General features: G+C 43.2%; 1 protein-coding gene across 4 annotated transcripts in view; it reads left to right on the top strand.

Moving 5' to 3' along the window:
- Positions 1 to 16,658, top strand: part of PKP3 (plakophilin 3) — a 176,923-nt gene that overhangs the window by 148,279 nt on the left and 11,986 nt on the right. For all 4 annotated transcript variants that reach the window (XM_069223196.1, XM_069223200.1, XM_069223199.1 and 1 more), the window contains 2 exons: positions 371 to 556; positions 3,656 to 3,809. In XM_069223196.1, the coding sequence (XP_069079297.1) occupies positions 371 to 556; positions 3,656 to 3,809 (340 nt within the window). The remainder of the gene's footprint in view (positions 1 to 370; positions 557 to 3,655; positions 3,810 to 16,658) is intronic.

The raw sequence follows: 16,658 nt of genomic DNA, 5'->3' as shown, positions 1-16,658 counted from the left end.
TGTAGATGGGTGGTAAAGCCCTGACTGTTTGATGGTTTAACCCTTGCTGTTGTAAATGTGCGATTAAGCCCAAAGGTGTGGTATGTGGTATGTTGAAGTCTTGGTTGTGGTGCAGCATTGAAAACTAGGCAGTAGTAGTTTGTTAATGAAGTTCTGTCCGTGGTAGATGGGCAACTAATCCCTGTGAGTGGTAGAAGGAGGGTGAGTTTCTAGCTGTGATAGATGGGTGCTAAAGCCCTAGCTGTGGGAGATGGGAAGTGAGTCCCATTTGTGAGAGAGGCCCTAGGTTTCATACGCAGTTGGTAAGTGAGTAATGAAGCCCTGGTACAGGAAGATGGATTTCAAAGCTCTGTTTCTCTCCTCCCTGCAGCAGTATATGAACACAGACATGGCCACCTTCACTGAAGTATCAAAGGATCCCAAGGGCATGGAGTGGCTCTGGAACCCGCAGATTCTGGGCCTCTACAATCGCGTCCTGCAGAAGTGTGAACTTAACAAGCACACCACAGAGGCAGCTGCTGGAGCACTGCAGAACATCACTGCCGGGGATCGCAGGGTGAGTGATACTCAGACTCTGGGTGGGAGTAGAAGAGAGGTCTGGAGAGAGAGAGAGAGCGAGAGGGGGATGAGAATGTGTCTCACAGACTCAGAGGGAAACTACAGGATGGGACTTATATGCAGGTTGGACCCTCAGAGTGGGGTGAATTCCTAGGGAGGTGTCAATGTTGAAAGTATCATACTCAAAGGGATCTACAAGGCCAAGGACTCAAATTCAACTACTGCATAGTGAGGGAGCCTAAAATGCAGGGGTATCACCTATGCCTCAGGACCGTAGAGTGAGGGTTCATCAACCTGTTGAGATCCATATTACATTATGGTATGCTATTTCTACATCCTTTTGTGCCATCTCCTATTGTCTGAAAGTGCTTAAAGTGTACATGAAAAAAGGAACAGAGGGATCAGAGGAGAGGCAATGAAGGGGAGAGAGGGAGGGAATGAAGGAGGCTTGTGGATTGAGTGACTGACCGCAAAATGGTAGATTGTCATTGTACTCGATATAGAGCATTGTTTGTAACTGTCAATAGATGTCTCTTTGGCATGGAGGAAGGGAGAAGAAAAGATAATAGAAGGCAGGAGGAGACAGCAGGAAACCTGAGATGGAAGGAAGTAGAATTTGGTGTGAGGAGCGTCGGTGAGAGGAATCTGGACCTCATAAAGAACATAGTACAAATCTTGAAAGATACAAGAGCAAACCAGAGTGGCTCCCTATGATGCAGGAGATTGCCTTTTACCCATCCACACAATTTCTATAGTGAGACGTCTCATATAGAATCTATATAGTAATTTACCACTGGTCCACAGTTGAAGATAGAATTGGAAGCAAGGAGAGGTTAGGGCAAGGAAGTACTTACTACTTAAAATCCTTAGGAGTTTTGAAGGACAGAGACATTGAATTCAAGTAGTGGGCCTTCTCTTGGTACTTAAGGTGTAGCCTTAGCCAAAGCTAGTCAGAGGTTGTTGTGAGTCGTGGCAAAAATGTAATGCAATGCCTTTTGGAAACTTCTTCCATTTTGGCAGATGCTGTTTTTTTCTAAATATAAAATGAACATACTTTAGGAAAAGAGGAGACACGGCTTCTGGTGCCATTTAGCGGGATAGCTAAGCAAGCTGCTTTTTCCAATGAAAATGGCAGGCTAGCTTTCATCTCAAAATCTATAAATAACTTTTGCTCAAGCAGCATGGGGACCTGAAGTGCCCTCTGCTCCCCCTTGTGATTGCCCTGCGTACTGCACCTTTCCACCTACTGTGTCTAGACTCTGCTTTAAAAACTCAAGACCTCATCACAGTTTGCACAGGTGTGTGTTCCCATGACACTTCCATGCTTTTGACAATAACATACAAGAAAGCACTGCCTCTTTACCTGAAAGAGTTCCACTAGGGGGAATCTGTGTCAGGAGGATGACAGCTGTTCGTGGTCATCTAGAAGACCTCAAAACCCCAAATGCAAACCAACATGCAGACAAGCCTATACACATCCTCCAGTTTCACATGGATTACTATAGAGGGGCTCACCGCCATCTTATGGGGCGCCTCCCGGGGATAACCTGGACTGGCCAGACTCCCCACTCACACCAATGTGGTTCAGGAAAGAAATTCTGACTGTGGAGAACCTTATCCGGAAGAATTAACAAAGGTTAAAGCCTGCACAATGCGTCAGGAGGTCAAGAAATTGGTGAATACTGAGCTATTCAAAGCAGCAGTAACATAAAATAATATAGAGCCATCTCATAGGGTGCCAGGACATCTCATCACTGCTGTGCATATGCCATTGCTGGTCGACCATTCTCTTGGAACTACCTTGAGTGACATTTATTTGTATACCCCTGGAATAAAGGGGGTATGAGCACCCAATAAGGCATTGACAGGATGCAGGAGTTGGTTTTCTATGGATAATGGAGGTCAGAATCTGTAATTTAGCTGGTCTAGGCTGCTGGATTTAAGGAGTATTTTAGTGTCATTTAGAAGCACAATAACAAAGCAGAGTGTGGGAGCAGGACCTTTTTTGGATCTGAGAAGTTGGTACTTGTGTGTGTAGATTTCATCTATGCAGGCACAACCTGTCCACCCCTGGCAAGGGTTTGCAATGGTAAATGACAAGGGCAGACTATAGACTCTCTCAGCACTGAAGCCCAGCATAGGGTGCACTGACCCAGTGTGTGGTGCGTGTAACAACCCTTTTTCTTCAAATTGCACATAGAACTCGTGCGAGACCACTTTCAAAGCATGACCTTACTTTAAAGCAGGATGTTAACACAAAAGAGTCGACCTTGCATGACATCTGACAAGCACCTGCTGAAATTCAAATCTTTCTACACCTTGTTATTGTTACTTACAAATGTCCTTCCTTCCCAAGGCCTCACTGCCGCTTTGACCAGCTCCATACCATCACCATAAATATAAGAACTGAATGTGATACTCCTTTGTATCACTTTTATAACACTCCCTACGATAGCACAATCTAAAGTGAATGAAATAGCTTGGTGGAGCATAGTAAAACGATACACCTGGAGAGTCATTCAAATACTCGTTTCTAGCAGTAGGGAGGTCAAAGGGTGGGAAAGTAAGGTGGTGGGTTACCTTAGTGCAAATAGACTGGTGCACTATTTAGGGAACTGTGTGCGACCTCTGACCTTGTGTTTTGGAGATCTCAGGGAGAGGAGGAAAATTGTTTTGCCTTAACCTGTGACATATGGGTCGTGCCTGACAGGTGCTTAGGTACAGGCTGCTGAGATTGGTTCCACCTTAGTCACATACAAGGAGTATGTATGTCCCGGCTGCAGGGAAATCCTTACACTTAGATTTGTGAAGGTACCCAAAATTCTGGGAAGACTCTAGTCAGCAGGAAAAGCGGACAACAAGGTCACGGTGGGAAGATGTAGGTTCCTCATACACCTTGTGGTGAGAAAAGGTAGAGAGGCATTATAGTACAAACCATGCAGTGAGAAGAATCAGTGTGCATTGGGACAGGTCTGACCTTTTTCACCAGGCAAGACACGCAGTGCTGAAAAGATCCTGCAATATTTTGGGATATCCTGTAACTATATCTCTATAATCCACACTGCCTATTTAATACCTTGTGATCTGTTTTCCACAGTGGGCGAGTGTCCTGAGCAGAGTGGCGCTGGAACAAGAGCGCATCCTGAACCCTGTGTTGGACAGAGTGCGCACTGCTGACAACCACCAGCTTCGCTCATTGACTGGTCTCATACGAAACCTTTCCCGCAATGCACGCAACAAGGATGACATGTGTGAGTACCCTTCACTAAGTGTGCAAGATCACTGTGTACAGGTCAGCAGAAACATGAACCACCACTGTTTGAATATGGATGCCATGTTTGGGTAAGGGTATCTGCAGGAGTTGGATATAGAAGGAGTTTGCATGCATGAAGATGTTGGAGTGTTATTTAATGTCCTCTAGTACTGTTACATTTGCCACGGGGTTATCATTAATATTATGTGGAGTGTGCGGTAGTGAACAGTAGTAGTAGTAGTAGTAGTATGGGTGTTACAGTATGTGGGTGTGTTTGCTGAATTGTGTCATATTGAGAATCAGTGTATATGTGTTGCAGCGTTTCATACAAAAAAATGTAAGTGTATGATGTGGGATGTGTTATATTACATACTGTGTCATATTGATCACCCGCGTGAGCACACGTGCTGGAGTATTTCATTGTGAACTCTAGCATCAGTATACAATAGTGAACAGGATTCGCTTAATGGTGACCATCAGCGCAAATGTATGTGTTGCAGAATAGGCAATGGTGAACTCTAGAGTGGGTGTATCTGATAGTGTACACTAGTATCAGAGTATGAGCTGGTGGTGAAGATTATGAGCACTGCTGTACAATTTATGGAAAGGTGCTTTGTAGACCACACTATTTTCGTTGTCTGGTACCGTAGCCTGGAAGTAAATCCTTGACTGTAATATAACAATGTGGACACCATGACTAGCGTGTACTTGTGTGGCCTGGGGACCACACACACTTTTTGGATGAGTGCTTGCAGTCAAAGACAAGCTGCTGTGTTGAGTATGAAATGTATTCCAGTGAAAACAATTGGACAAATAACTGATGGAGTTATCCTTTTTTTGCGCCGCATTTGCGTCGTTTTTTGACGCAAAAACGGCGCAAACTTGCAAAATACCATTGTATTTTGTAGGTTTGCGCCGTTTTGCGTCAAAAAGCGGCGCAAATGCGGCGCTAAAAAAAGTATAAATACGGGCCTTAGTGTTTTATAGAATTCATAATTCCCACTTAAATTTCTTGCAACAGGTGTGTGACATATTAGCAATCCGTACAACTATCTTTCTTTTTCTGATTTTGTGAGCGTTGAGCCAGCAGTCTTTGAATGAAAAATGACGTAGTAGCCTGATAGGTTTTCCAATTGAGTAGGAATCTCACCACGAAAAAAGAGGCAAAAGAGGGATACATTGGAGGCAGCAATGACTGGATTTTAGGGAGTTATGTAGAATGGGGTACGAAGTGTATCATGATCTGGCTGCTAAAATAATTGCAATCAATTTCCAATCGATCAAATGCCTCCACTAATGGATATGTGGGAATATTCTTACCATGCCTTTTCCCTTCTAAACTTTGATATCAGTTTCGAGATAAATGTTAACCTTTTGCTTTCTGGTTTGAGAGTATTCTCCTGGGGGTCATGTAAGCATTCCTTTCTTGCCAATGTATGGAGTTTTCATCAGAATTCCAGTCAGTAGATTTTTCTGAAGCTCTCAGTCCCATATGAAAATAATAGAGACTGCAGCATAGATGATCCATTTTATTTCCACCACATTGACATTTTCCAATCTGCTGTTTTCCTTGTTTTATCAGCACCTTAGTTTCAAATAAACTCAGAGCCGGACTGCCATTCTGTCATTCTGGCAATTGAATGCTAGTCAAGTGAGTGCGTCTCATAACATCGTTTTTACACATTTTGAAGATTCTTTTGTGCCACAAAGAGAATTTCTGGAGAATTCAGCCTTAATATGTCTTGTTTGAGGTACTCGAATTTTGTGAGGTATTTCTAGATTTACAATCTCAGTCCAGCAGCCATTAATCAGATGGAATGGTCAGCACAGTCGTGCCTGGCAACATAACTAATCTGCAAGTTCTGGTAGGTGGTATGATTCGGCAGTGTTTTGAGAGCCTGTCCTCAGTCGCCAGACCTCCTCTCCAACGTGGTTCATAGTTCTTGAACTGTTTGTAAAACGTGTTTGCTCCACACAAGTTGCAGAAACTTGCCTTTTCTGATGCAGATGTTTGGTGCTCTTTCATCTACATGGTGAAGTGTTGAGTGATCCCACACAGACTAGAATTTACTCTGTCTGAGTTTGTTCTTCGGGAGAATCCTTTTCTTCTGTGCTGTCTCACCACTGTGGGAAATCTATTCCATTGCATGACAGGGGTGGGACTTGGGCAAGAAGATACAGAAGGTTTATATATACTGCCTACACTAAAGGAGTGCATCATCTCATCCCTGTTAGCACGTGTTATTTTATAGTTTATGCAGAACAGTCTAACAAGAAATGTGAAGTGTTGCACTGGATTTTCTTGCAGCATAGAAACCATACGTATAGAAAAAGACCGACTGCGTATGCTGAGCACTTTGGCTATCCGTACAAATGAAAACGCACAAACATATCCTGGGGAACGAAATTTATAAAACAAACTGAAAATAGCAAGGTTCATTATCTTTCAGTTAACCCACTGAGAAGAAAGATGCCACTGACATCTGGGGAATTTATTGCTGCCAGCTCATAAGGTCGTATGCTGTAGAGAAAAGCAGAGTGCTGCCTTTCCAACAGCTTTAAACCACCACCATCTTTTATTATACCGCTTTCACACGCATCCAGTTCTGTTTTCATTTGTAACAACGGCAATATTATTTAACCCACAGGGAAATCGCTGCACGTGCTCTTACTTCCAGCTCTGTTATTTTCTATGGCAACAGAGGGGCACTTCTTTTGACATTCAACAAGTAACCACCAAACACAGCATGCTTGTCTACTTATTTACAAGCATACTTAGCTCGTAGTACGAAGAGGTTTCTAAGCACTCCTCAACTTGACGGACAAGGAACACCAGGTGACTATAGATCGTGTGAATTGCCGAGCGTGTTTAGGCTGGATAACTCCGGATTATAAAACCAGTCATCGATAAAGTCACGGACCTGACTGTCCCAGCCTCGCGCTCTCTTACTTCTGGATCAATCAGGCTTTGCAGAAGAGTGAGTGCTCGCAGAATACGTTTGTTACAGTCGTCAATAGTGATGACTGTGTTGTGATTGTCCAGATACACTTTCGATTGAAATGGCATTAACTCCTCGTTACGTTACACCCAGTTCCCGTTCCAAAAAGTTGAAAAGCTCCCACCTTTCACGATCTCCTCTTTTAGTTGTGTTGTGCAGACGTCCAGGAGGTCGCGATTCAGTTGTGGCTGCAGCATTATTTTTACAAATTCTTTACCTTGGATTTATGCGGAGAGCCGGCGATTGCAGACTGACACGGGTCATAAATTCTTCCTGCTATGAGGCGGCATGCTGTTCTATCAACAAGCATTTGCACTGCAGTGGGGCTCGCATTTACTCGAGTTAGAGCTATTAGCGTTCTAAAATCGTAACTGGACTTTTCGTGCCACTTAAATTGAAAATTAAAAGTAAAACAGTTGACATAAGCGAGCTGATTCAAAGCGCAATGGCCGCCATGGCCGTGAGCGTGAAGGAGAGAAACAAACGGAAAAAGAAGTTGGCTCGCAGTCAAATGTATCAGCAATTGTACAATTATCCATATAACAGGGGCAGTCTGCAAGGCGGTAACAAAACCGCCCCAAGGAGAGAGAAACGTAAAGCAACTACCAATGGTATCAAAGGATTTTTGAAAGGCAAGCCCACAAATGAGTGAAAGTGATGGATGAGTGGTGGGTGTGGTTAAAAAGCCCACAATTTGGACAACAGGTCAAAGCGCTTGCTTGCTGAACCAAAAAAGTGAGAAGGATCCCAGCAGGCTGCCGAGCACTCAAGAGAAGGCACTGGAGTTTTGAGTCGAGGAAGAAGACGCCATAGGGATTTTCTGCATGCATCTGTTTTCTTGTTTGGCCCCAGGGGATTGGAAATGCACAAGGCAACCTCAAAAGCCACTGAGCGCCTCCAATAAACATGCTGCCTGTATTGGTGAAGGAAGTGGCTGAAGTTCCTGTGCGATTGGGCATACAGTCTGAATTTTGGAGCCCAAGGTAAGAGCAGGAGTCCTGAGCTGCGGTAGCGCTGGGGGAGATGCTTGCCAATGTATTCTGCGCTATGGAGGGGTCGCAGGAGCAGCTCATAATTTATGAGATTTATGCCCTGTACGACAGCTGGGGCTCACTAAGCCTAATTATGGTGGGGCTGCAGTAGCGCCCAGTTGAGGGGATACAGTTGGGTGTGCAGATGTTGGCTGTATTTATGCTCTGTATTAATAATTGGAAAGGGGATGGGTTTAATTTAATTAACATAGGCAGAACAGGAGTATTTAAGGAGCCCTAGTTTCTGACATTTTTAGATTTTCTTACATGGTGCAGGGCATGTTTTTCTGCTGTGGAGAGCAGTGTGCACAAAAGGGATGGGTGACTTTCTCCTTTTCAGACTTGGGAGGGATCCTGGGGCTCAGAGACATAAGAACCAGGTAACTGTCCCCTGCCAGTCCTGCATATTTGACAGAGTCCCAGGCCCAGTCCATGATTGAAGTGGCAGTTGCTAAGGCGTTGGCTGCCAAGGCTACGAAGTTGGAAAAGAAAGTGGGGCCTTCCACAGTTAAGGGTGAGATGCAGGATTCTTCCTCAGATTCAGCTTCAGAGGACCCTAATATTTTGACTCATGGGAAGTACATTTCCAGAGAGCATTTTGTCCATATTCTAGATCAAGTTAGAAATAACCTGGGTTTTGAGGAGCCATCGGCTCAGCCAGATAAAGAGGACCTCCTCCCTTAGTATGCCACGCCTCTGCTTTTGTCTGTACTCCTTCCTAAAATAATTAAGGACTTATTCTTCAGGCATTGGAAGGAGGTGGATCAATCCAGTATTCAAGGTTCCTTCAAAGATGTACACCCTCACAGAAGAGGAGGTATTTTTGCCCAACATTAGGGTAGATTCAATTCTGGCACATTTGATTGGCAGGACAGCGATTGACCCAGAGGATTGCTGACCTGTAGCTGCTGTGGATTGTAAAATTGATGGTGCTACTAAGAAATTATTTGCTGCCAATTCTGTGTCCATAAAAGCGGCTACCTGTGTGGCATACACAGCACTATCTTTATTAAAGGACTTTGAGTCTCTTTCTATTGACATCCATGAAAACGTAGACAGTTCTGACTTACTGCTGCAAATATAATAGGATGCAAAGCTGTTAGCTGATGTTTGTTCAGATATTAGATCCTCAGCAGTGGCTTCCAGTGCTTTCACCCTGGCATGCCACCATTTATGGATGCAGGACCAGAAGACTGATTATGCAGAGAAAGTTACCCTCCTGAAAATTCCTTTCAAGGGACCATTTGGATGCTGCCATTACAAAGTTTTTCAAAGACCGCCCCTATAAGGGGCGACCTCCAAATCCTATAGATCTTGGAACTGGGACTATAAGAATGTTTCTATTTTTCTAGGAAGGATGCGAAGGGTTAGTCTACCAGAAGGAGGCGGTTTTAGCCTAGAAAATACTCCACATCTCAGGACTGATAAATAGGCAGGACTGAGCAAGAGTTGTTCCTGTCTAGTCTCCCCTTTTGGGTGCGTGGGTGTGCGGGAGGGGGAGATTGCCCAGGTGTAGGGAGGTTGTTGGACATTGGCAGTGTTTGGCAGGAGTCTATCAGGGATCAATTAGTGCTCAGTCTACTCAGTAGAGGCTATATGATTGAGTTCATTCAAACACATCCAGATTCAGGAACTACCTCTACCTCTATTTCCAGGGATCCAGTAAAGAGAGAGGCTTTGTAGTTGGCATTCTAGCCCTCTTGAAGAAAAGGGCAGTTGTGGAGGTTCCAGCGCCAGAAAAGGGCAAAGGAGTTTACTCTATTCTGTTCCTGGTGCAGTAGGCACAGAGAGACTACAGGCCAGTTCTGGATCTAAGAGGGGTGAACCTTTGGGTAAAGACCATCCATTTCAAAATGCTATCCTTACAGCAAGTTATTCCTTTGGTGTCAAAAGGTGACTTTCTGGCCACCATCGATCCTCAGGATGCCTACCTTTACGTCGCCATTTACAGAAGTCACCAGAGATTTCTGCAGGTCGCAGTGGTTCAGTTGCACCTGCAGTTTCAGGTGCTGCTCTTCTGTCTAAAAGCAGCACCAAGGGTTTTTACCGAAGTCCTGGCTCCTGTGGTGGGTCTTTTTGGTCAGAGGGGCATCATACTTTCATATCTTGATGACTGCCTGGTGTTCTGTCCTCCCTGAACACCTCCGTGGCTCATATCAGGAGAGTGCTTTCAGTACTGGAACATTATGGGTTTCTGGTGAATCAAAAGAAGTCTCATCTGATGTCTGTTCAGGACCAGGCTTTCATTGATACAAGATTTCTAACCAGCCAAGGATTGGTTTCGCTGACAGAGAAGAGGATCAGCAAGATTCACTCACATTTGTCGGAGTTGATGGTGCAGGAGAATCCCACTGCAGCAGACTAGTTGCAGGTGCAAGGCGATTTTGCGGTGACCATTTTTCTGGTACCATCGGCCATATTCCATCTGAACAGAGTGGTGAGACACATTCTGGATCACTGATCTGCGGTATCTCAGGATTTGACTGTTAGGATCCCGATGACAACAGTAATGAGAGAGGAGTTTTCTTGGTGGATGGAGGGGAAAGGGCAATGCTTTAATTACTTCTCTGTAATTGCATTACTCTGATTAAATTTTCACTCTAATTAATTAACCTCTTCCTCCTGCCCTGTTCGGTTCGGCCTCTGTAGTAGGTAGGGGCTTGTGTCAACTAAAACAGGAGGTTGTGAGAGGACAGGGGCTTTTCAACTTGTTGGGAAGGGAACTGGGTGTGTCTATGAGGCACGTCGGCCTCATTAAGTAACTAATTAGGGTGAAAACATGATCGGAGTAATGCAATTACCGGTAAATAATTAAATAATTGTTAGGTTTGCTAATAACTTTGGAAAAGGTTGATGTATATCCATGAAACTTGGCACTCACTTGTTTCCTCCAACTATTTTGTGAAGATCTAATTGGATGTGAAATATTAAGGGGGTATCAAAAACATTTCAAATTCAAGCTTTCTTGGGAAATTTAGCTTTCCACTTCAGTAAAAGCTGAACATTGCTTTAAACTTCCCACGAAAGTAGATCTTTACTCAGAAAGTGTCTCCTTAGTATTTTTGTAGTTTGATTTAAGTCCATGGAGTAGTTTGTGAGCTATTTGTTCTATATAAAAGTGTTGAGCTGACTTTGAAGGGTTGATTCTTTTGACGGTTGACTTTACAAGCTTGACAATCTTAAGTTTACTTATTCAAATTTGTCTATTTTGAGTGGTGTGATTCTTTGATGAAAAGCTGGAAATACTTTTGTTCTCCTCCATCTTGAATGAACGAGTTTTGCAAAACTCATCAGTTTGCCTGCTGGTAACTGTTTTTTGTTTGCATATCGGAAGGTATGATGGGCATCATTAAAATACAAAGGGAGATGGGAAGTCTCCAGAGACATGAAAAATGATATTGTTTGTTCTTTGAAAAAATGTCTTGTGTAATCTCACTAGTAATGTCATGAATCATGTAATTTGAGATGTCATTAGTGATGTTATTGATAAAGCATTTTGAGATGGCACTAATGACAGACTGACCAGACCTTCCAAATTTCCTCTGTTTTTGGCTTTGAAAATCTGATCACCCTCACCAGTGCTGTTGTGTGAGGTCGTGAGCGCTGCATGGCAGGACATGAGTTTTGGTGTGTATAGTTGCCAGATTTTAGGGGTCTTGTAAGTTTAGCTTCGGAACCATACCTTTAATCTTTCAGTGAATTTTGGAGGGTTTATGAACATTTGTTAAGTTCCTATGAACAAAGATAACCATAACTTACCTTTAACATAGTTTTCTTTCTTCCAGTGTATAGTAATAGATGAGTAGTGAACACTTTTTTAAGCAATTTGATACTGAGACCGAGGATACAGGAAGGTTAAAGTGGCTTTACATAGTCCTGGTATGTGTGGCAGCTATGAGTAAAACCATGTCAACTAACACCAGTTCCCCGCTTAGGCAATGGGCCTCTTTTCCAATGTAGAGGCTTTTCGTATTATAGAAAGCCTCTAGATTTCCAGGTGACTAGTCCTTCTATAAGGTTCAAGGTCTTGACCAATGTCAGCTACATGTGCTTGCCTGACTGGTGACTCAGTGTGTCTTAACCCTAATGGCCTTTATTCATAGTGTAGTTAACCTATGCCTAAACGTCTGAGAATCAGTGAAACACTACTGTGTTTGTTAGGTTTTTACTATGTAACATCAGCTTTACATAGTACCAGTATATGGCGCCTGGTTGTTTCCTATGAGCATGGGCCAGGCAGTAGGATAGATGAGTGAGGTCTGTGAGAGGTGGGGGAGAGATAGCGTGTGTGTGTCTCGAATGTTTGAATCTCAGCAGGGCTATCTATGCCTTTGTTCTGATGAAAGTCAATAAAATGGCAGCCATTGAATTGGCTGATAGTAAAACCTATCTTTTTAACCCAAAGAATCTGACAAACTGCATAGGGACCGTTGTATTAAAATACATTCTGTTATGTTCACACACCAAATGTACACCACAATAGAGCACGGGAAACACCCCTTGCTCCAGCATGAAGGAGCTGTTCTAGTAACTGTTGTTTGTTTATCATAATTGCTTAGAATCTCTGCAAAAGATTATAATTGAAACAAGGTGGATACTCTTGTTTACTTGTGGCTTACATTGCGAAATGGTATTTATTCAAAATGGCTGACAAAATAAAACCCATAGAAGGAACGCCGGCTGCCAATAGCCTTCTCTTCCTCCTCCATGATGTAAACAGCAGGTAAATCAGTTGTTAAATATTACCATCCCACCACCTCTGTCACTGTGGGTGCGCCTCTGCTTTCTCGCAAGGCAGCAGTGTGCAGGAAAGGGATCAAGACCCTTCTTCAAGCTGGTGCTTTCCCGTCTTTGTGCCAGAGCTTTATCTTCTTTCTTGTCCCTGTTCTCCTCTCCCTCAGTGCCTGCTCCTCTGCCTTTTAGCTAGGTTCATGCTATAGAAATACCATATATGTACATATGGACAAAGTTGATTTTTCATTACTGCAGGACAGACCCTGCAAGGCTCCCTCCACTTAAAGCCCTGCATCGGAGATATTTAAAAGCATGCAGGCAATGGCACATTTTCCTGTCTGTCATCTTTTGGCGGGTCTCAAGCTCTTCAATCTTGGGCTGAAACTGGTAATTTGCTATGCTCGGGTTCATGTTCATGTAAATTATACTGAAGAAACGCCTCTAATCTGTGGCCTGCGCTGTGGAATACTGAACATTAGTTGTATAAATGTATCAGTGTGACCATGTTTATTGTTTATTGGTTTTGATTACTTGAAATCATTACATATATTAACATTCTCAATTATCAAACATATATATAAAACAATCATACATAAAGTCAGTGTTCATTCATTGGTGAAATTCATAAGCTATTAATACATTGAATAGGGGAGACAACCACATGGTAGACAATAAATACATTTAAATATTTGCCAATAATAATAATAGACGTTTTTCCCAAGACACTTACAGGTTAGAAGAGTCAACGCCTAGCTTTCCCATAATTGACACGACTTGGAATACAATCGTACCGCATAGAACATTATCTAATTTAGATCGAGCCTGCATGCAGACAACATTGCCTTTGCAGGATGGAAATATAATTGTAAATGATGTGCTGTTGCTTTTCATGTTTGCCTCAACTCCAGGGGTGGACCTAGAAACCTCAAGCTACCTGGACTGCATGTCACTCCCGCAGGCCGCGATACTGGATGTTTAAACTGTGTAGAAGCACCTGTGAGGGACATTAGGGCACTGGGGCAGCAGAGAAGGGGTCCTGATGAAAGAAACTTCAGAAAACCGTTTTACCTTAGAGATGCTTATGAGGAGAGATGTGAAGATCTGCAGTGAAATGTTCCAAGCAAGTAGGGCAACTGATCCAAAGCCTTTAAAGCAGCCCATGATTATTTATTAGGCAGACTGAATTTATCCCCTCATTGACATTTTACTTTCTAGGTTTTACTGCACAGTGCTTGCGCTGTGCTTGTGAAATCTATTGTATTCAATATACATTTTTAAAGGGGCTTATATCCTGCCCCTTGCTTTTCATTGGTTCCTGTGCTTGACACTTAATTTAACTCCATTTCTATTGGCTGTAGCACACTATCTCCTGTTGTTCTTTATGTGTTTGCTCTTATCAGTGTCCTGAGGCCCAAGTACTGTTTTCATATGCTTTTGGGGAACTTTTTTGTTTGTTTGTCCTTGTTTACTTAATCTCCCCATTGCTGCATAATGTAGTTTGCCTGCAGCGGCAACCAAGAGCGACCATGGGAGGTCTCCACACCCCGGTGTCCGACATTGCAGGACTTTCTTGGTTTAACTACATCAAGTCCCTGGTGGGACCGTGAAACGCTGTATAGAAGCGCACTGGAGCTTCCACCATTGATTTCAGGTAGGCAGGGCATTCACCACGCGCTCTACAACAAAGGTGCCCCTTTGTTCACTATAATTTCCTAATTTGAATTCTGGGCACTTGAATAAAAGAAAAGTGCTGAGAATAAGCTAAACAAGCGACTCCAACAACCAAAGGTCAGAATAAGCTGACTGCGCACCCACCTACCATCCGATCATTTCATGAGCCAGAAGTATGTGTGTGTATATATATATGAATATATATATATATATATATATATTTGTTTATATATATATATATATATATATATATATGAATGTTTTTATCAATGTGGGACTTTTTCATGATAAAAAATAAATATTTTGCATGTGTGTTGTCTTCCGCTGCCTGAAGCAGGGCTGGCTTTTGTCATGGGTGAGTTGGGCCCAGGCTGACAATTTTTAGAGTGGTTCACAGAACTGTCTGCATTAAATTCCGGCAGACAACAGCCTCCTCTTACTTGACTCCCATTATTCAGACTAAATTGCTTTTAATTTTGTTTTACTTGCTGCAAGTCCATTTTTACACCCCATTCTACCCCTACCACCTCTTTCTCACGCCGTGCAGTGACAATCAAACACTACCATGCACACCACCAGCAATTTGGCACTAGCGTAATCCAGCTACACCAACAGAGAATCAGAATATTTGGGAGAGGTGCCGAGAAGTTTGTGCTCAGAGATGAATGTACTGCTTTGATGTGTGAATGACATGTAAATACAAAATGGACCCACCGCTCCCTTATTTTACTCACCAACTGCAGGAAAGGTGCAAAATTTCTTTCTGCCCAATGCGCTATCCGAGCAAGAGCTGGTTCTTGCGGCCCTAGGGCCATTTAAGCAGTTGGAATTTAAAACATGTTATTGTGTTGGCCCTCCGAGCATACCTCTAGGGAAACATTGGTGTGTAGCATGGATGTGGGGGGCGGTTCTTAGGCCGGGAAGGTGTGGGTACTCCAGCTGTCACTGATAAACCTACCCACCCGGTTTGGTGCAGACTGAAGACTTTCCTCTGCGTGTCTAAACATACTGGTTAGTAAACTTCCCCAAGCACATAAGATGCATTGAACTGCCAGGGATCACATGGTGTGGCTGATTGGAGAAGCTGTCATTAGAAAGCCTGAATACAGGTTTCATAGCTAGCTGAAAAACCACTACACCACATCCTCCCTTGCGTAGTGAATAACAACCCTGTGTGCACATCCCTACAAACTTTTGAGTAAATATGTCTGTTTACTGAGCATTCACCACAAACTAATCTCCCTCCGGGTGTCCAATTAACAAGTGCTATAATTATCTAACGTAGTTGTATTCAACAGGGAGAGCTCAAGTTGTCGCATGCAAAGCTTGGGTAGCTTGCCATTTCGTAGGTTTTTTTTTTAAAGAACTACGCACCCAGGGATTTATTTGCAGTCTTCAAGTTAACTAAAGGTAAATTTGCAAGAATGCAAAGAATACAAAATCAGGGCTGGGTAGGCTCCTTAACCTGACAAGAGATAACTTGACAGCACTGGGTACGTATGTTTTTTTTTTACTTTGGGTGGCTAAAACGCTGAGTTATCCTGCTAGGTTTCGATCCTGTGACCGCCTCCAACTTCACTCCCTTATTCTTCAGGTTTATATTCTCACACGCAGTGCTGCAAAGAGGTCATCACGCTAAGTGTAGATCCGGCAACTATTATTGACATCGATCTGGGTTCAAGGACGGTTGCACCAGTGAAATTGGCCAACATTGTAGAGGTGCTGTTTGTCGATACAGGGACACGTTCAGTGCATCCGCACTTTGTGTACTTTTCATTTAGTGCAGCAACCTACAGGAGTGCAAGGAGGCCTCGTAGTTTAACTTCCAAAAGGGCCTAACACAAATGCCTCACTCACAAAGACCACCAGCACTCCTGTATGCGTCTCACCCAGACTGGGCGCTCACTGCAATGTAACACCTTGATGCCAAGGTCATGGGAGAAACAGACACTTAGGTTGTCTCTTCACAGATGCTTAAGACAAGCTATGATTTCGGAGGCAGTTCTTTTTTTTAACTTTTCCAACGCTTTATGTAAGAGGTAAGTATGGACTATAAGAAAGTCGGATATATCTCTGAGTTATTACATCAATAATCACTATTATTATTTACTCATAAGCGTTTTTTACTGCACGAAGGGATTGTGTTTAGCAATTTTAGAATAATGAATGATTCAGAAAAAAAAACACTAAGGTCCTGAGTGCTCCGTGATGCCGATTCATAACTCAGCAAGCTATACTACACGGATTCTATGGCAGCCCTAGTGGTACGCTGCACTGTGAGCCTGCACACCCGGCTGTACTTAAATAGGGCCCCCCCAACTTACCCCCCTTGCAGATGCCCATGTACATCATACATCTGCTGTTAATAATCAAATACTATATTTATCTTTGGGAGAAAATGCGAACCATCCT

This window comes from Pleurodeles waltl, chromosome 3_1, assembly GCF_031143425.1.
Source record: "Pleurodeles waltl isolate 20211129_DDA chromosome 3_1, aPleWal1.hap1.20221129, whole genome shotgun sequence".
Classification (NCBI taxonomy): Eukaryota; Metazoa; Chordata; class Amphibia; order Caudata; family Salamandridae; genus Pleurodeles; species Pleurodeles waltl.
Note: the sequence above shows the minus strand (reverse complement) of the source record. Positions and strands in the feature narration are given on the sequence as shown.